This window comes from Malurus melanocephalus, unplaced genomic scaffold (genome assembly GCF_030028575.1).
Source record: "Malurus melanocephalus ecotype Western Australia unplaced genomic scaffold, MMel_1.1 scaffold_19, whole genome shotgun sequence".
Taxonomy (NCBI): domain Eukaryota; kingdom Metazoa; phylum Chordata; class Aves; order Passeriformes; family Maluridae; genus Malurus; species Malurus melanocephalus.
The window spans coordinates 4,255,981-4,276,430 of NW_026623251.1; the positions used below are offsets into that span (position 1 = coordinate 4,255,981).

Sequence of the window (20,450 nt, forward strand, 5' to 3'; positions counted from 1 at the left end):
TTTGCGCAGTTAGGGCTTGATAGAAAGTCTGAGATCAGCAGCAGAATTTAGTAGGTAGTGTGTGATGACGCACAGGGAAGTAGCTTGTGCTCCACCCTGATACAGCTTCATATTCAAAATCAGGTCTGGAGCTTTTACAGTCTTGCACTAAGGACAAGGGTCAGCAAAATCAAGTTTTTATGCACAGCTCTTTAATATACTTGRTTAAGTTACTCTACAAGGAAGTTTTATTTACCTAGGTATTAGCAGTTTCATGTTCAGAGACCTTCTGATTTGTTTGGAGGCAGCACAGGGTCTGCAACCATGGCAGGGTTACTGCTACATTCTTGTAGGAAGGTGGTAACTCTCACGTGCTTCTATATACAAATTTAATTCATGAGAAAATTCTTGAAGACTTGTGAGCAAGGGTTGATTGGGTGAATCTTCATGGATAGGAAATTGGAACATGAGTTTTTGAAGAAACAGATTTGTCTAACTGTATTTAAACCTTAAAGCTTGGAACATATTTATGAGTTCTTGGAAGACACAGATTTGGCTAACTATTTAAAAGTTCTAGGATAGACAAAACAGAGTTTAGAATAAAATATATAATWACAGCTTATAATAAACTGTTTATGAAATGTACACATGTTAATTATTGGAATCACAGTAGGGTGTGAAAAGAAAGCTAGAAGTTCAGTGGCAAATGTCAGTCTTAATTTTTAGGACAGTAGTGCAGCTAATCTGGAAGATATCTTTTAAAGAAATGAAGAATACAATTATAGACTGTTCTGTAACCTCAGAATATTTACAGTTTGTATCAATACTTTTTCCAATTTGAGAAACCTGTTTAAATCTGAAAGAAAGTAAGAATTTTTTTTTGCTTTTTCAAATATTTTTAATCTCCTGTCTGTCTTCATCTCTCTCCTGTGAGGAAACTGGGAGAGAGATGGAACTGCTCCATCTGGAGAAGGCTCAGGSAAGATCTCATCAATGCATATGAATACCYGAAGGGGRTGTAAAAGCAGAGAAAAGCAGASCTCATTMTTTTCAGTGGTGCCCAGTGATAGGACCAGAGAGGCAAGAGGCACAAAYAGAAACRCAGGAGGTTCCCTCTGAACATCAGGAAGCACTTTTTCTCCATGAGGGTGACTGAGCACTGACACAGGWTTCCCAGAGAGGTARTGGAGTCTCCATCCATGGTGATACTGAAAGCCACCCGGGCACAGTCCTGGGCAGCCAGATCTMCATGRCCTGGCTTGGGAAMCTCCAAGAGGTCCCATCCTACCTCAGCTGTTTTATGATTACCCTAATAATGTCATAATAAAGAGAAAAAATTCTATTTGATTCGTCCTGATTTGGGGTTTGTTATTTTTTTCAAGTTTGTACTTTATTAAAAAAGACAGACTGTTCAGGTTGCTTTTCAGTGCTAGTGAGCCATCTACTATCACACTGTGCCTGCTGCAGTGGAGATATGCAGAGCAGATGTAATTCTGAGGCTGATGTCTGGTTATGCCTGAGTCAGTTGTTGCTGTGTACCACTGAGTATCAAGCTTGGGAAATGCAGACCAGAAGAGAAAAAACAGGCCATTGAAGGTTATGAGCTCTTGCAAGAGGTGTAGGATTGCCAAGCTGCTTTAGTAGCTCGGTGAGCAGCTATGATAGCGTCAAAATTGCCGTGAAGTTTAATCAGTAATCACTGATCTGGTACTGTATAATTTTCAGTCTGATAGCATTCTGTTCATCATGCTTGGTCAATCAGAAAGGAGCTCATTTCTTAAAGAGGGAACTGTGTTCTTTTCTGCACTTTCTTAGGATATTTATGAAAAGGGATAGCAGATAGAGAATATCCAAGCTGGTATTGTTTATTAACATGGAAGATTTAGTACCAAATAAGATACAGATGTTTCAGCTGTCCAGAGTATGACTTACAGAATTAAATATATGTTTGGTTTTGGGGTTTTCTCTCTGCTGCATTTCTAAAGATTTGTTGTTTTCTAAGAACTGTCWGTCTTGTTATGTAGAATTCTTCATCTCACCAATGCAGAAAGRTTTGGTAATTTGCATTTCATTTTTGCGATATATAAATACAAGCAAGACAATCTAATAGAATAGTCTTTAAAATGTACTTTACACATGCACACATAAATCTATAGTGTATCTCTTTTTTTTTATTTACTCTAACACAGGTATTTTGCTGTTTAAACAGACTTTAATTGGGAAAACATTAAGCAAAAAATTGTTTACTGTTTTGAAAGCTGCAGGGAATATATATTTTCCATAATGAGGGTACTTCAATTAACTAATATTCACAGTTGTAATGATTTTTTTAGGGTTGCCTGTCTAACTTCTGWAGATTTTTTTATTAACTAATATTGGTTCAGTTGCTTCCTGAATCAATAATTTTAAAAAGTGAATCTTAAAGAGAAAGGGATGCTTTTTGCAATGTTACCTAGCAAGCATGCATTCATTGGATAATTTTTCTGACTTCAAAGGCTGATGCRTAAGTGATTGCTTATGAGGAAGTAATTTGCAAAAACCTTCTAAAGCATGAGTAAAAGAACTGTTCTTCTCCCCTTCCTCTGTAGTGTTCAGTGTGGATTGCAGCACAGTTGAATGTCCTCCTGTTCAGCAAGTTGTTTGCCCTCTGGATAGCTATGAAACCCAAGTCAGGCTGACGGCTGATGGCTGCTGCACCCTGCCCACAAGGTTGGTGTCTCGACGGCTCCGTGCTTTTACCATGCAAGCATTGTAAATACAGGATAATAATGCATGACCATAAATGATGATACAGAGTAAAAGATACATGAAGTAGGCTGTATCAGTCTGATGGAAATATTTAGAAAAGTAATCTTACTTTTTTGTAAGCAGAAAAAAAATCTTCTCAGTGCAAATGCATGAAGTTGACTTTTGCTAAAATTATTTGAGGAGACCATGTCTCTAGATTGACTTTCAGTCAGTTCAATTAATTTTGCAAAAGTTAGCTTTTGAAGCTGTTTGATGGTAAGAAATTAAAGGATGGAGATGATAGAAGATATGCTAGAGAAAATCTCATCCAGTTAAAGAAGAAAAAAAATCTAATTTTTTTGTACRTGGAAGACCACTGTAGGAAGTTGCAAGATGCAACTCTCTGGAACTGAAGGGAAACAGACATTTCAAGTACTTGCTTCGATTTAACTTCTGTTGTTGTTCAAATAGATCTAAGTCACAGATTTTTTTTTAAAAAGACAGTTTTAGAGTTGTTTTTGTTCCACAGTTATGCACTACGATGTGTGTTTCTGTTTTTACAACAAATTTCCCAAAACCTAATTCATGAATATGCCAAGTAAATACAAAATTAAGGAAAAATTAACCTCMATGAAAATACTTTGCATCAAAAGGAAAATAATTCTTGTAGACATAACTAGCTGGTTTACTTAGTATGAAGGTCTTTGCACCATAGGATATTGTCCTGTTCWCAGTCCCTTGTGTAAAGAAGTGAACAACTTGCAAAGAATTCATCAAGTAGAAGATGACAAAGGTTGTATAATCAAGGTTGTTCTCTTTTGGGTACCCTTTGGGGRCACATTTACTGTGGTGTCTTCTCTAAAACTGTTGTTTTTATGACATATGAGGGTCTCCTATTACATGGAAGATCAAAAACATTTATTTATTTAATGAAATTAGGGCAGGAAAAGAGATATGGAAAACATCATTTAATGCACTAATCCTGGTTTTTAAGATTTAAATATATTTCTAAACTTGACAGGTTTATTTRTAATTGTAGAATACTGATAAGAGTCTGCTAAGTATTTTCCTTACTCAGTGAATTCTGCAAATGTTATTTAATTCAGTTGTTTTCTTTTATTTTCCTGTGTTTTGAATTTTGTGTACTAAATATGAATTCGCAGTATCGTCCCTTTATTCTTTGACATAATTTCTGTAAACTTTCTAGGAGGTGCTATGGTGTATTTAGTTGAGAGTTGACCTSGCTAGTTGGGATTGTGCAGGACTCTGTAGATCTTGTAGTCAGCATACTGCCATTGCTGCAAATACAGCTCAGCATGTTCAAGATAGCTCGAATAAAATGCTGCTAAAGACTGTACTCAGAAAGATAGATTATAAAGTCAAAGAAGCAGTCTCAGATTAATATTTCATAAATTTAGAGTTTATATTAACACTTAGTTACCTTAATATGATAGAAGAATAATGGTACATTTTTCCTTCCAAATTTGTTTCAACTTGTTGGATTAAAAAATGGTACATAAACCAAATTATTTTTGTTTCACAAAAGTAAAACTATGTTCTATTTTTATACAGTCTAATATAACTTGTGGTTTGATTTTTCTAGTACCTGTGTGAAGGGAATGAAAAATATCCACTTTATTCTTTGTCAGTGATAACTTCGATGTTCCTTCTATCAGGAAATACAGAGTACAAGAAAATAAACCTTCATTTACTGCAGAAAAATTACCAGTTTGAAATATCTTCTATTTCTAGTACACATGTGGGAACTGACCTTAAATAAAACACTTAGAGCAAACATGTTCTTGAAAGAATCTTTTTATTTCGTCAAGAATGTTTAAAAATAAGGTCAGTTGGTTTGCTGTGCGTTAGCTGATGTCTGAAGCGTCCTTGTCCATGTGTGTGGGAAGTCAGTGATGAAACCAATATTCTCCTGTGCACAAAGATCCCAATTGTACAAGCAGGCTTACACTGTATGAATTAGTAGATAATTGGGAATTCCTGAGCCTTCTTTGAAATTGGTTGCTGCACGTTCCTGGGATCAGAGTTTAACACGAGATCAAAGCTGGGATAGATGAGTATTTGGCTCCTGGACTCTTAGGATCCGATCTTGTGATTGGAGGGGGTTTTGTGTTAACACCTTTACTGTCCTTGATGTATAAAACTGAAAAAAACCTCCACAATTAGCATAACCTAGTTTGTCTGCAGGCAGSTAGAAACAGCTGTAGTTGTCTTGTACTCCTCCACTAGTTTTTAATTTTGATGCTCAGTCTAGTTGCTATTGTGTTGTTATTGTGTGGATTCGTCTTTGGATTGCATTAAATCAGCCAAAGCAATAATACACTTTTTAATTGAGTAGGTGAGAAGGAAAGGAGGAAAAATGAATCTGGCAGCAATGTGATGCTTTACATGTTGTGTGCCTGCTAGAAATATATTTTAGTTATTTTGGTTTTAATATGGTACTGTACTTCTTAAAGAAGACCGTGCCATAGTCATCATTCATGGGCTRTAGGTAAAAATTTTACTTGGAGGGGATAATAAAGGAACATAAAGAGGGGGACAATCAGAAAAGAACGCTTTAAAATGGTTAGAGGAAGAGAAGTGCATGTATGAAAAGAGAGAGCTCCAAGTGCAGTTACTTGGAGCATGGAAATCAAGGCATTTGAATTYAGGTTCAGTGTTTCCTCAGATCTGAGAAAAGCTGCAGCTATGTAATTGAACGGTCTCTGTGAGACTTGCATGTCAAAATTATAGAAAATGTAAAAGTGCAGGTTTATGGATGAATGAGTCTACACTAGGAAAATGGGATGGTTTTCCTTAATTTTAGAATCTCTTAATAAAATAATAAGAATTATGAAATACCAACATAGCCTTTCCTGACATTCAGTTTAGAATCAGCTAATTGCATATCATATTTCTTTTTAATTGATAAGTTCAAAACAAGTGGYGCTGTATTTTTTTAGTGTACGTTTKAGAATAATTTATTAAGAGCAGATATATTRTTCCATAAGGTCATGGACTTTAGACTTTAGACAGTCATTGAGACTTCATGAAATTCTGCTTCTAAGATCAGGAACTCTTTGAAGAAATTGTTATCATGTTTCCTTTACTGCCACTAAAATAAAAGCCTAATAGCAGCAGAACCAGAAAGTAATTAAAGGAAAGTACCATGGTTAAGGATAGATGACTTGTCACAGGGCTGGTTAACAAGTTGTTGATAATTTTGCATACAGTAGGACGAGATTGACTTCTGTCTCACGTCTTGTTCTTGGCCTGCATCATGGATGTAATATGCTAGGAAAATGGAGGTCCTTGAATCTGATGTTAAATTTGCATTTTTTTTTGTGAGCAAACTCTTGAATGTATTTTCAGAATAATGAAAACTCCTCCAGCTATGCCAGGGGAAAAGTAGGAATGGTAAACATCTGATACCATAAATTCTCATTCTTGCACTCAGAGGTTACATTTAGTGTCACACTAATTTCTAATTTCTATTGCAATTTTCTATTCTATTTCTGATTTCTAATGTAGTGGTTCAGGCASAACAACACGAACAGAACTGATTTGGCATCGACATCAAATAACTGGTTGCTTCAGCTTTCATCAGACTGTTATGAGACACGCACCTGAAATTTCCAGCTATTATGTTAGGAAAGCTAAATGTTTGGAAAACAGGAAAACAGCTATTATGCTAGRAAAGTTCTTATGTTAGGAAAGCTGGTCTTGATAAAGATGCTTGTTTCTCCAAGGAGGTTGTTGAACAAAATATGTAATAGTGCACTTACAGAAAACTTTACCACAGTTTATTTAATGTAAGTTTGTTGTCTTCTGTTACAAAGTTGAACAAAAAGATGATCAGTATCAAGTTTACAGAATCGGTTAGCTTCAGATGTTCCCAGTTTCTCTGTTGTGGATCAAGTTTCTTCAAAATTTCAGATTCCTTTGGGAATTTATTTTTTAAGTGTAAAAACATTTATCAAAATCTGCTTAATTTTTTTATCTTTGAAAAATGGGACAGGACAGTGATTATCAATGGCTTATATTTTTATTGCTTACATAGTTTTGAACATGTTTGATGGGATTTTTGCAAGAAAGTAAAAGGCCTATTTGGATAGGTTTGCACCAAATATTTTTTATTGTCTTTTTTTCTTTGTGACTTTTGTCAGAATAATTTGGAAAATTAGTCTGTATTAAGGCTCTGCTTCTTGCTATAGTTTTATGCTCCTGCTTTTGTGCCGTCATCTGTTACAAATTTGGTAATTTCAATATTCATTCAGTGCTCTGGTCTCAGAGATAATTCACACACACACTCCTCCCCTCATCCCCAGCTATTCTTGGTCAGTCTTTCAAGTAAAACAAGATAACCAAGAAAACTGCCTCGACAATAGCAAGATGTTAGCATCATGCCAATATTAAAAAGAACAAAAGCTGAGTAATTAAATCTGGTTGTCTTGGTATTAGTTCTGAGAAAAATAGTGAGAATACTGATAGAGGATTGAATTAAAGATTAAAGGATGTAATTATAGCTAGAAGCAGCCAATATTGCTGAAATCTGATTTTGTCTCCTGAAGATAGTAAGCTTGCCTTTAGAACTTGAAGGCACTTGAAAGTGCCTTCCCTTTCAATTTCTGTCTTCCATCATTGCTAGTCCTTTTTTTTTRTATTGGATTCTAGATTGAAACCAAACAAACAAATGTAAAACAACTAGGATTTTTTAATTTAAATTGTCTCACTGAATTTACTTTAAAAAATGGAAATTTATCCCTGTCCCCAAACTRCTTAGCATTGAAGAAGAACATTACCTGCACCTCTCCTCCCTCAGATTTTGGAAGTGACTTTTAATTTTGTGGCTCAGTCAGCATCATTGACCATTAGCTCCTCAGACAACTCTTGCAGCATGTCCATGCCAGCTTGAATATATTGCTGAAAATATAGGATATAGTAGTATTCTTCTGTGGAGAGAGAAGCATCCAGGAGTATGTTTAGTGAATCCTAGTAATAAGTTTGCTAGATGTACTTTTTTAAAAAAGCTCACACCGTAATCCTGAATATGTTCTAGATTTGCAAAAGTTCAGAAATAACTCAAATGTATTTATCCATCAAAATTTCCGGTATTTCATTTTCTACCTGAGTCCTAGCCTTCAGAAAAAACAGTTTCAAGAATGATTTGGTAGGATGAGAAGTGATTGTAAATTAAACATGACAGGAGCAGATAAATTTCATATGCCAGAAAAGTGATTAAAAGCTTTTTATGTGTACAGTACAAGATTGGAGCCCAAAAGTCTTGGGTTTGATGGATGAGCAAATGACAACTCTTTGAATTGGACCATTTCACTGTCACTTAGTTACAGATAGCTGAATGGCATTACAAATGCAAACCTCTCCGTTGGCTCAAGTAGCATGAAGGAGTAGGATTATAGCTGTATTGTTTAGAAGAAAACCTCTGAAAAAATTCTTAAATGAACTTGTCATAGAATTCCTTTTTCTTTGTTTAGCAGTCTTTCTCCTGTCGTTTTTTCCTTGTATGCGGCTGAAATGTCTCAATCTGGGGCTGCTGATGCCACCATTTGGTCTGCAGTATGATAAAGAAATGAAATGTGCTTCATCCGAAAGTCCAGCTGCTAATTCTCTGGATGATAAAATAGTGTTTTACATTTACTCAGCCCCACTGGAGGGTCAGAGGGGCAATTAATATGTGCATAAAGCTTGGAAAACAGTCCAGTTCTTCCCCCCACCCCAAWTTTTTTAATTCTTTCATTTTTATACAGCTTATGAAAATGAATAATACCTTGATGTAATAGGAAATAGCTTTTTAGACAAGGTTTAATTTAAACTATATTTGGATAGAAAGTGAATATAACTTAAAGCAGAAATATACTAGATTTTTCTAACGTATTTAATTACCTTTCAATGTATAAAGCAGTAGGARGAATAGTAAATCTACAAAAACGTATTTCACTTTAAGAATCTTCTTAAGAAAACACTCTTTTTTACCCATCTTTAGTAAAATATTTTGAAAGTGTGCTTTATTTAGCAGTTCTGAAGACGTTAAGGCTAAGTAGCGATCTACATTAGCAATCTAGGTCTAAAATTTGTATATATCATTGCTGAATTGGTTTTGATTCCAAAGGTAGAAATTACCTATTTTGTTACTTTTGATCTTTTGTTTCTAATAAAAACTTAGGYTGTCTTAGGCACAATATAGACACCACTTGAGGAATTCACCATTAGCAGTTTCACTTGTATTTTTCAGAAAACCTGTAGATATGTTAAGTCAATCATGCTCTYTTCATGTAAGTCAATTGAAACAGAGATCCTGAGGCAGACTGTTATGCAAAAATCACACCTCTTTAGAAGCCATTTAAATTTATGTGGAATTAGTATCGTGATAATGCAAGGGATAATGGTTTAAACTGAAAGAGAGTAGGTTTAGATTAGATATTAGGAGGAAATTCTTCACCRTCAGGGTGGTGAAAGACGGGAGCAAGTTTCCCAGAGAACAAGTAGATGCCCCATCCCTGGAAATGTTCAAGGCCAGCTTGGATGGGGCTTTGATCAGCCTGGGTCTAGTGCGAGGTGTCCCTACACATGGCAGGGGGATTGGGACTAGATGATCTTTAAGGTCCCTTCCAACACAAGCTGTTATATGATGCCATGATTTTTTTATCCCCCTGGATGGCTTTGCSCAGTAAGCAATTGCTTTTAATGTACTTTATCCTATTTTATGATACTTGGACATGTTGTTATTGTATCATTTATTGTGTCCACAACCTGTCACAGCATTCAACCTACCAGCCAGTATTGTGTATTTCATGTTACATCAGTCTAGGCAATCTAATGGCAGCAACACCAAAATCAGCACAGTTCTTTTCTTCTCATTCTATGGCAGACACCACAATCATAATTGGGAAGTCTGTTGTTTTAAGTTCCCTTTTAAACTCTTATCAAATATATTTGCATTGCATTTAAGAGCACACTGCAAGTTCTATAATGTTTTTCTTCTGACAGCATCTGTAGGGATGACCTCTGAGTCTCTGATTAACTTTGCACCCATCCCATTTAATAGGAAGGGTGCTGTGTCCCCATTCTGTTCATTCTTCTTCATTTTTTGGCTGTTTCAGATTTTCTCTACATCATTCCTTGTCATTCTCACATTTGTCTAGATTGTTTTCTTAGGTCCTCCTGTCTTTGGGACACTTTGATTTTATGATAAATKGTTTTGGTGTTCCATACAGCATCCAGCACTTCAGACTTTTCAACCTTCTTTTAGAGGGCTGCCATGATCTTTCCTGGAAGTGTAACTTTTGCCTCATTTTTTGCTGTACTAGTCACCTCTCTTAAGCAACTTTTGCTGATACAGAGGTCTCCCTTGTATTTGTTCTAGAATTTTAGATCCTTCTCCTGCACTCATCTCATCCTCAAGAGTTGGTATCCAAGAGAAAGTGGTTGTGGATCCCAGTTTTTGGTAAAGGAAGGTTCAGCTGGAACTGGTAAGACCAAACATGAATCCAAGCCACCTGTATCTTCCTGAGACTTCTATTCAGTGATTGGATCAAAAGTCCAACAAAAGCATATTAAGGACTTTGCAAAAGCTTTTTTATGATTTCAGTTCTGTCGTCAACTTCTTAGAAACTCTGGTTTCTAACCATCCTGGCCAACTTGCTCACATTGTTCCTCCCACACTTCCGTTCTAGCAAGCCACTTTGCCATCTCAAGTGCATCAGTACCATGATGGTGTAACGTTTGGTGTTGAATTGGAGACTGTTCTTTATTGAAGAGGTAGATTCATATTGAAGGAAAGCTCCACATTGATGACAGCTGAACCCATTCCATGTCCAGTCCAGGCTTTTGTTTAATGGTTGATAAATAGAGCACTGAAATTTTTTGACGTTTCATAATATCTGGAAATAGGTGTTTAGGCATTTTCATTTTAGTCTTTAAAATCCTCAGAAGTTAGAAAATGGCAAACATTTTTTCCCATGAAAACCGTTTTGCTTCATTCAGGTCTGCTGAGATATTCAGTTCTGCTTACAGACTGCCATGTACTGAATATCCACAAAGGTAACGAGGCACATGTGTAACCTTTATAGGGTCACCCATGTTTCATATCTCTCTTCTCCTGATGTCTTCCAGAAGAGATAATGAATTGCTGAACTCAAGAGGTCAAGCATTCCCTTTCTTCCCTACTACAGCTGCCTCAGGAATTCCCATATGTTCTCAGTGCGATAGTAGTTATTGCTGCCTTGGTGTTGAGCCTCACAGTGTGGGCTGGTTTGGCCAGTAGCTGTATTTTCCTGAAGAACACAAATGAGGARAAGATGACATGTTGGGTTGGTTTTTCTTTAAAGCCATCTCAATAAAACTTGAACAGAAGCTCTTGAAACACRAAATGTTTCTGGAGCCTGATGGATGACTTCTGAATGGCAGAGACCTCAGACAATGAGAGGAAACATGAGAATGTTTGCAGAAGAAATAGCATGTAAATAGCATGTAAACCTTCTGCAGATGAAGTTGTAAGGCATTGTAAATACCTTTACAATTTACATCTTTCATAAGATCAGCTTTCATCTTTTATAAGATCAACTTCTTGTGCCTGCGTAAGCTGTTAAAAATACACATCCATGGTCTTCCACCAACTTCTAGGAAATACTGAATTGGAAAAACTGAAAGACAATGCCACCTAAAGGAAGAAGCACATTTCCCAAGAGGAAAACCAAACAAAAARCATTTGCACTGGGGGAGGGAGTACTGATGATAGGTATACAAGCAGCTTCCTTTTTATGGAAGGGTATTTATAGTACRTTAATCTGACCGTGTGCAGATTTAATGGTATATTTACTCCTCCACTGTGAAAGTTGAAATTTCAAGCCAGATAAATTGAAGTGATTCTTAATTGTATCTACTCTTAGGTGGGGTTTCATGCTTGGAATTAGAATGAGATGGTAGTGTCTCTAGAATTTGGTTTTGTTTCTGTTCTTGATAAGAATGCTGGTGTTTCAACTCTTTCTACCAGCTTATAGTGAGCTGGCAGATACATCTTTCTGTTTCAATTTTTGTTTTCCCTTGTCAGTCTAACAATTAGTGTGTACCTTGATCATACTGAATATTGCCTTTTCTCTTTCTCCTGAGATATCCCACTGTGTTTTCTTTCTTTTATTCTACTTAATCAGCTGTTAACTTGTTTGGAAATTGAATAAATTATTTAGTTGAGAAKAATTTCTGACTTGAACAGGCAAATTTCTGGTTTTATCACAGCAATCAGTAATGTCTTTTACTGTTGTCTTCTGGCTTGCAACTKCACGGATGTCTAGGGAGACCCATAATAAAACAATAGAATTATAATTTGGATGCTCGCGTTTTAAAAGGGAAGTAGACGAGAATTTCCCTGCAGTTTCTAATGATACTTGGAGCAGATGATATCAACATTATTGAGGTTATATGAAAAGTGTGAAATTGTGTTTCCTCTTGAAAATATCAGGAAATGTTATGTCAGAATTCGGTAGCCACCAATTCTGATTCTTTTTTCCTTCTCAAATTATTAAACAATTAAAAAGTGGAACTGAAGGTTGTGGACCATTTTAAAATAAAAAGTAGTTTGTCATTGTTGTTCTTCAAAATATCATTAGTGAATTTCACTCTGGTTTCTACAAAAGCATTACAGTTCTTGCACACATGGTTCCCACTACACGGAAAATATCTCGTTACTTGAGTGGAGTTGTTTGGTCTTAAAACCACTTAGATTTTGTAGCAAACTCTGGGCTTTACTTTAATTTTCTTTTTTTTTAATTTTTTTTTATTTTATTTTTATTCAAGGTCAGTTGAATGGGGACTCTGAGCAACCTGATGTAGTTGAAGATGTCCCAGGGGACATTGCCAGGGGTGGGAGTGGACTAGRTGACTTTTAAAGGTTCCTTCCCAACCCAAACCATTCTGTAACTGTCTTTCCTAAGCTTGTACAGAATTGTCTTCAGGAATTTGAGAAAGGTATTTAATATTATAAATGGCATAGAAAAACTAAACAATAAATAATTGTATGGGATTTTTTTTTCTTGCAAAGAGGAGAAAGTGGACATGAAATTAAACAGTGAAATAAATTAAACAGTGATAATTTTTGGGGAGGTTTGTGGGTTTTTTCCTTTTTCATTGTTTTTCAGGGGKTTTTTTTGTTTGCCTATGGCAAAGTCATCTCTAATGGCTTAGTTATAGGGAGCTATGTCATTCAGGAGTAAGCAAGTTTGGAACTACAGGAATATGGAAGTTAATTAATTACCTACAAAACTATTATCTGTAAGTGATTTTTGACCTGAAGTCTTTAGAATAGTGGTTTGTTTGTAAGAGGATCAGGTATTTATAATTCCTCATTAAACTGTGGTGAAATAAGAAAAGAAATAACTTCTTATAATATCAGAAAACTGACATTGGTATAGCATCTTAACTAGTACCTTATTTTTAGTTTTGAAATGTGTGTTGTATTATGAAAGGTGAAGCTGAAAAACCTAAGAAAAGAGTAACTGAGGTACACAGTGGTAAAAACCATAAAGACCACAGGAAAAAAAAGCACCAGCTGGCATGGCAAAATATGAGAAAATGGGGTTGGACTAGTTTATATTGTATTTGATTTCCYATACTGATGCTTTCGAAAGTATTTGTGTGTATATCTGTGTACATGAAAGAAATCAGCACACTTGAAAAGTATGCCTGCTGCAGAATGCCTACTGCATCACTCTTGTGACTATCCTCCTTTTCTGTCTYGGCCTTCAGAGAAACAGATGAATTGATTTAAAGTTAGTCAAAGGCTGAAATGAAGTTTTTTAGTCAAATGAACTCTTCAGATTCTAATCAGGCTTGGAATCTGCAGATGGTAATCTGCTTGATGTGTGCTGATTTTTATTACATCTTCCCTTGCTTAACATCTGATTGCTGTTTCCTAATGCTGATAATATGCAAATGACGCACAAAAAAAAAAGTTCCCTTTCACAGTATCTTTAATTTAAAAGCTAGGTAGTTCCCTTTTGTAATACCTAAAAGTCCCCTGTGTATAAAGATTAATTCATGAAAAAATGTGCTATTATATTGGGTGTCTCTAAAAATATCCAGATTTTTAAAAGGAATTCTTACTTGGCAACACTCTGGCTTTGACCTCTTGATGAGTAAWTGCCCTGAAAAATTAAAATAGGAAGAACTTCCATATGAGTTCATACAGCAGTGATGCAAAACTTTTGAGCRTTTGTCATCAGTCTCATAAGTGTTCATGCAGCTTGCACAGTTTTTCTGTTATCTCTCTCTAGAGATTTATTATTGATCTTTGAAATAAAATACTGAAAGATTTCCATGAAAAAATGAGTCTTTTCAGTACTAACTTTCTGAAAAAGATCTTTAAAAACCAAGCATGTGGGAAATAGTGRTACTGAATTGTGAGCAAAAACTCTCCATGCTGTGTGACTGAAAATTCTGTCTGAAATTCCTGGATGGTGGTGTCCCAATGGCTTTGGCTCTGCCTGCAGTGTCATTTTCTGTGCTGGACTGGAGTTTGTTTCCCAAGACTAGCCCTTGTTTGATTCCCTAAGCTGTAGCTTGAACAGTTGAAGCTCAWCATCCTGTCTGCTTAACTCCCTTTATGGATTCAGGTGTGAAGAACATGGATATAATTCTTCAATAATTTCATGACCTKGCTATGTCAATATTTAATTTTACTGTATCATCATCACTTACGCCATGTGCTTGATGGTAGCTGGGGGTCTTGCAGTTAAACTCTTTCATTTACCACTGTCAAGTTTTGGTAATGCTGGGAGTTCTCTTCTGGAAGTTCCTTATATCACAGTATCCTTAAATGCTTATATTAATAACAGATCTGTGGAAGTTTTAATCTACTGCTGAGTATTATAAGTGTTCATAATGTTCATGCAAATTGTACTAGATTGCTGCAAGGGAGAAAAAAAAAGGGACTGTGATAAAATCTCTACAGGAATGTGATGTGTGTTTCAGGAGTGCTCTTCTCTAGTCTCAGTGCTTTAGACTTTAATTTTGTTTTGATCCTCAAAATAAATATCCCTCTCGTCAATACACCCCTGCCTCAACCCTCCCATTCACTGGTACTGTTCTTATTTTCATAGCCATTATGGCTTGTGCCTGGAGAACACTTTTGATCCTACCATCAAAACAGCTTTTCTGATGCTAAGCAAGCCCTTCTCTCTTTAGATCTGTTTAATAACAGAAGTGAATGAACCAAGATAATTGGATTTGAAGTAAAAGTTGTCATTTACACGTATTCCATTTGATTTTTTTCATCTTCTTCCTTTTCCTTTTTGTACTTTAAAGAAAAAAGCGAAGTGATTATATAAAAAAACCCAAACAATAAAAAGCAAACCAAAGCAACCCCACCACCAMCATCCCTCAAACATAAACTGAGCTGGCAATGATCTTCTGACTAACTTAAAAGCTGAATTTAAAAATCAGACCATTTATATTACTGAAGGAGTCACCTTCCTCAGTCTATAAAACATTGGTTAATRTACATCATCTCGTTTCTGGTTCTTTATACATTGAAGTTTGCTTTTTTCAATTGTTGAAATTTCTAGGATTGTTGTTATTGGATGGTTTTTTCTTGGGGTGAGGGGTTTTTTTTGTTTGGGTTTGGGTTGAAGTTTTTATTTCTTTTTTAGCGTGAAGAACTGGAGACAATTCCTTTTATCAGGTTGATTCTGTATTTTCAAAATTTTAGTGCAGAGAACTCTTCCTTGGGATTCCTGGTTCCTTCCAGGCCATGCCACCACCCTTTCAGGATACACTCCATGAAGGCTCTTACATAACTGTTTACTTCTTCTTTACTTTCTGTAATTCTTCTTTACTTTCTTGGCCCTCTTGTAAGGTAACATTTCACTGTTGTACAGGACTGTTCTKCCTTGTTAAAAGGACACGTTTTCTTTGGCTTGACTTGAGTGCGGTTATGGTAATACCATGCCAAGAGGCTGTTTCCTCACAGCCTTTGCTAACAAGGTGTGTGAGGGGCAGATACYGAGTGCCATCTTCCTGGTTCCTAAAGTGCTGCCTCTCCTTTAATGTTAGAACTTTTGGATGCCACAATGCCATTTGACGGTGCAGTGGTGTCACTGTGTGAAGAGAGAAGGTGTGGCATAGTGCAGTCTTCTCTCTGGGAAGGTTTCCTTGGAGCAGCTTCTGCYGTGACTCTTCCTCAGGCAAGCCCCAATTATGGAGGGAGCAGCTCAGAACCAGTGTGGTGCCTCACTGAGCAGCAGTCTGAACTGCTGAATTTGATAGAAATTAATCTGAGAGGGACCATGTCAACAGGCTAAACTCAAAACTGACCTGCTAAACTTCTTCAAGGCTAATGTTCCATTACCAAGGGTAAGATACACACTGCTGGATACCAGGCTGTGACAGAGCACAGACCTGGACGGCAGCTTCCCTCCTGTCTGTCACTCTGCTCCAAAAAGCACTTCAGAAAAATCTGGCTCTATAAAGCTCATCTTGCTCTATTGCTGAGAATGGGCTCACTTATTCCAAATTTCCAGATGTTGTTTTGGCAGTGTGACAGACATGCTCAGCTACCAGAATTCGTTGGGTTTCTTTCTGACAGACTTCTGTCTCCAAAACAATGTTTTCCATGCTAATAGCCTGGACAATGGTCAAAGGTTTTCCTAGCAGAGCTGACTGAAAAGAATGCAGACTATTTAAAAGTCCATCTGAGATCATTTGCTACTTTGACATTCTCCTATGCATGGATTGTTTTTTAACCAAATGGGAAGTCATATTATAAAATTTTGGAGCGTTGAGGTTTTGTTTACTTACACTGTGAGTATGCGAAACTTTTATTACTCTGGATAGGAGGGAGTCTTTTCTGCRGAAAAGAACGTTGGCTCCCACCAGTCTTTTAAATATCTCTTTCATCCCTTTTTATGGAAGATTGTCCTATCTTAAGTTATTTAAAGTGGTGATTCATAGTTTCTTCTTGGTCAGTTTTGTGTTTTGGGTTGGGTTTTTTTTAAACTGTTGACTGGAAAGAAAAAATGAGAGGAGTAAAGTACAACCTATTAATCTAATCATTTAATATTATCTTGCAATTCTTATCAGTTACAAGGAATGTGAGACAAAAAGAAAGAAGATACAAACATGTCTGAGAAAGCTTACTGTGAAGGCAATAGAACTGAGAGTGGTAATTTCAGCTCATGAGGCCTGGAAAATCAAGGTCCAGAACTATTTTGGTCATGTGTGCCATTTTCTCTGAATTTTCAGGAAGTTTGATCTACCTATTTTCCCAGAGGTCAGTTGGACATTAAATTCAGGGTTATTAAAGTGAAACTTCAATTTTTATTTAGGCTTTAAATATCCAATTCAGATTGTGACTGCACTTTTTTCTGTTAAATATGTTTTAAGGGATTTTTTTTTTTCATTTTCATTAGCACCACGTAAGTACTTATTTCTGTGTTTCATTCCTCTCAGAAAGGAAAAGCATCTTTCAAAGTAGTCTGCTACATGGGTCAAGGTACAAATTCCATCAACCTGACAGTGCTAATTTTTCTTTGTCATTGATTCCTGGAGGGAATCTTCCCTACCACCAGCTATTGGTACAGCAAAAGTGAGAGATATTAGTAATTATGTAAAATTATTTTCAGAGTCATCTTAAAGGGAAACTGCTCTCACAAATMCTTTGGATTTTTTGATCACATGTAGTAAAAGCTAAGAATGCATTTTCTGCCTTCCACATCTCTGAAGGCAAACAACATACAGTAAACAAAATAATTAGATTCCTTCCTTCTTTGTATTTACAAATAAGTTGAGAAGAAAATCTCACAAGCACAGGTATGATAAATAAAACTTTGGTTTCTGTACTCTTACTTTTTTGTTTACTCCATTATCCTTTACTGTTACAGGAAGCCTAGTATTATTAAAAAGCAAACAAAAAATCCAAACCTTAAAATGCCTGTTTTAAAGCTGTTACTATACTGTAGGATATATGTACGCACAGAGTTAAATTGCTTCACTTTATCCTTACATATTTAACATTATTTGTAAAGTGGACTTCTTCATCTCTTTACAGTAACATGATTCTGTAATGCAGTATTTTAAGAGTCCTTTTCAAGTGGTTTAATAGAGGTTCTGTGAGATGCATTGACTTTACTTGTATTTCTTGCATACTTCTTTTGAGCAATACCTTACATTTGAGAATATAACCATTTTATCTAAAACTGATGAGGTTAAGGGGGAGATATTAAAAACCTGTCTGTTGAGTGGTGGTTCTTCCTCATTCATTGAATGCTGATCTGAAATGAAGTGGCTGTTGGGCGATTAAGAAGACATGCATGGCAGAGGAGAACCAAATTTCTTGCTTTTTGAGCATAAAGAATAAGCAAATTCATTAAGGGCTGATACTTCTTGTTACTAACGGGTGGCTAATGTTGGAATTCTCTTGGGATACTTAAAATATTTGAAATAGTTATTAACAAGTAGAGTTCTTACTTCTCTAACTCATAATTACAGGATCTTCTATTACAGATTCATTGCTACTTATCCCTGTAATGTGCCCATTGTTCAGGGCAAGAACTCTGTTAAATGTAAACTTATCAGAAGTCTTAAGTGTTTGACTTTTAAACTGTTATGTTAATCATAAAGCAAAGAATCTGGAAGCAAACATGACTATCACTTATCCACATTTTATATCTCCCAGGTCGTTAGGCTGTTTTTTTAAATAAGCAAATAAATACTACTTACRTGGAGAAAGTAGTCCTTTTAGAATGATCCAAAACTAACCATAATATTTAATATACCTAGCCTCCCACTTTATTTGGCATCATRTGTAATTGGTTTCCCTTTCTGCAAACTGCAGCACCATCCACACCAAAAGAGAACTTGCAATTATTTTCGTTTGTCTTAGATTTAATGATTCCAGTCTTTCCCTTTTTTTCCTGATGTTACACTGGCTATTAAAGAATACCCTTCTGATGAATGGATGCAATTACTGCTATATGTTTTTCCACCAATTTTGATTTCTCAAGACAGAATTGGAGGAGAAGCCTTATTTTGCAAGTCTGGAGAACACAGTTGTTAGAGCTTTCCACATTTTTGCATAGAGCAGTAGAGCACCATTGGTGTTGCACAGTGCCACCTTTTTGTTTGCTTGAACACCCAACAGAGTTTGGATTGTGAAAAGAACCCTTCAGGCTGATAAACAGTCATGGTTGTTGACTTACTAAAAGATAATTCTAAGCCATGAATATGCCAAAGCTGGAAATCGTGCTCTGACTTTCTGTTTTTCTCCTTGCTTGTTCTTTCACCTTGTATGTGGCTGCATTTATTTATGGGGTTTTCCCTGCTGTTCTTTGGTTTCAGATGCGAGTGTCTCACTGGTTTATGTGGTTTCCCCATGTGCGAGGCAGGCTCCGTTCCCCAGATAGTCTCACGTGGAGATGGAACACCTGGCAAGTGCTGTGATGTCTTTGAATGTGTCAATGGTATGTGAAACTTTCTCTTGCACCTGAAGAGGAGGGGTTTGTGTGTCTCTGGGGGATGCTGGGCATTTGGTTATTTTTATTACGTTGTTAAGAACTCAGAGAAGTTTTTTTTTTTTTTCCTGAAGTTCATTCAGTAAGAAGGAACTTGAAGTATTGGTGAAGATACTGAAGTGGGAAGCTGTCATTTTCAAGTTGTGATGATGCTTTACTTTCTGAAGCACTTTTCTCTGAGACTCAGGGAATTCTGGTTTTAGCAAGACTCCCCCACTGTATGTTTTCCAGGAAGCCTTTTACCAGTTGCAAACATTAGAGGCCTTCTAAAAATGAGATTTTGGCTAACTATCTCAGCTGCTTGTGGCAGCACTGTGAGTGAAAGCCTGCTGTTTAGACCATAAGATTTGCCTTAAGAATCAATTGCAAAGTAATTTTTAACACAAGTATACAACCTTTGGAAATGATAAGGCAGTGTAGGAAGAGATCTATTCTGGTTCTTTGCTTCCCAAGCTAAATGTTTAGAAAACACTTTAAAAACTTGAATTTGCTAAGCAAGTGACTATCTCAGGACTGTTCTATGTATGGAACTGTATATATGCTGTATTTGGTRAGTTGTGAAGGACCAGTATTTGACTGTTGGTAAGGGGAAAAATACCCTTGAAGCACTGTGTAATAATTTCTGAGCAGAAATAATTACAAACCAGTGCAGTATTTATTAATATTTATTCAGTAATATTTGATCTTTAGTTGTGTACATATCTTTTGTTTGAAACAGCCTTTTATTTTACAATTATCATTGCAAATGGAGAAAGAGAGAGAGATATATTTCTCCAGGAGAATGTTTGTGTTGTTTACACATAGMAAAATTTTAAATATGACATCTCAAAGGCACAAACCACCTTGCTAATTGCTTCTCTTCAGTCTGCATGTTCTTTGTGGATTCTGCTGACAAAATTGTTTCAGTGTGTATATTGTAGCAGGTGTGAGATGGAGCTGCTTAAATTGCCCACATTTTTTGTGGCATCTTCATGTTGTATTTCTAAGTAGAAGTTAGGTTCATTTTTCRTTGGTAATAGTGAATTTGGACTGTCTTAGCACTGCTGCCATGGGCATCATTGCCTTATTGTGCACTGTAACTCATTCCAAAAATCCAAGCTGTTTTTGGAACAAGATTCCTTTTTCCCTCTCAGGCCTTCCCATACCTTCCCATACCTATAATAGTAGCCTATTAATACAGAGTAAATAGGAAGAAAAAGAAGTTTTTGAAGGGAAGAAAGGCCAGAY

General features: G+C 36.1%; 1 protein-coding gene across 2 annotated transcripts in view; it reads left to right on the forward strand.

The window, feature by feature from the left end:
• Positions 1 to 20,450, forward strand: part of CRIM1 (cysteine rich transmembrane BMP regulator 1) — a 172,382-nt gene that overhangs the window by 84,536 nt on the left and 67,396 nt on the right. The window contains exons 4-5 of one of the 2 annotated variants that reach the window (XM_057389777.1): positions 2,568 to 2,688; positions 19,051 to 19,172. The exons of the other annotated variant lie outside the window; for it this stretch is intronic. Coding sequence (XP_057245760.1) covers positions 2,568 to 2,688; positions 19,051 to 19,172 — 243 coding nt within the window. The remainder of the gene's footprint in view (positions 1 to 2,567; positions 2,689 to 19,050; positions 19,173 to 20,450) is intronic. 2 annotated transcript variants of the gene reach the window in all.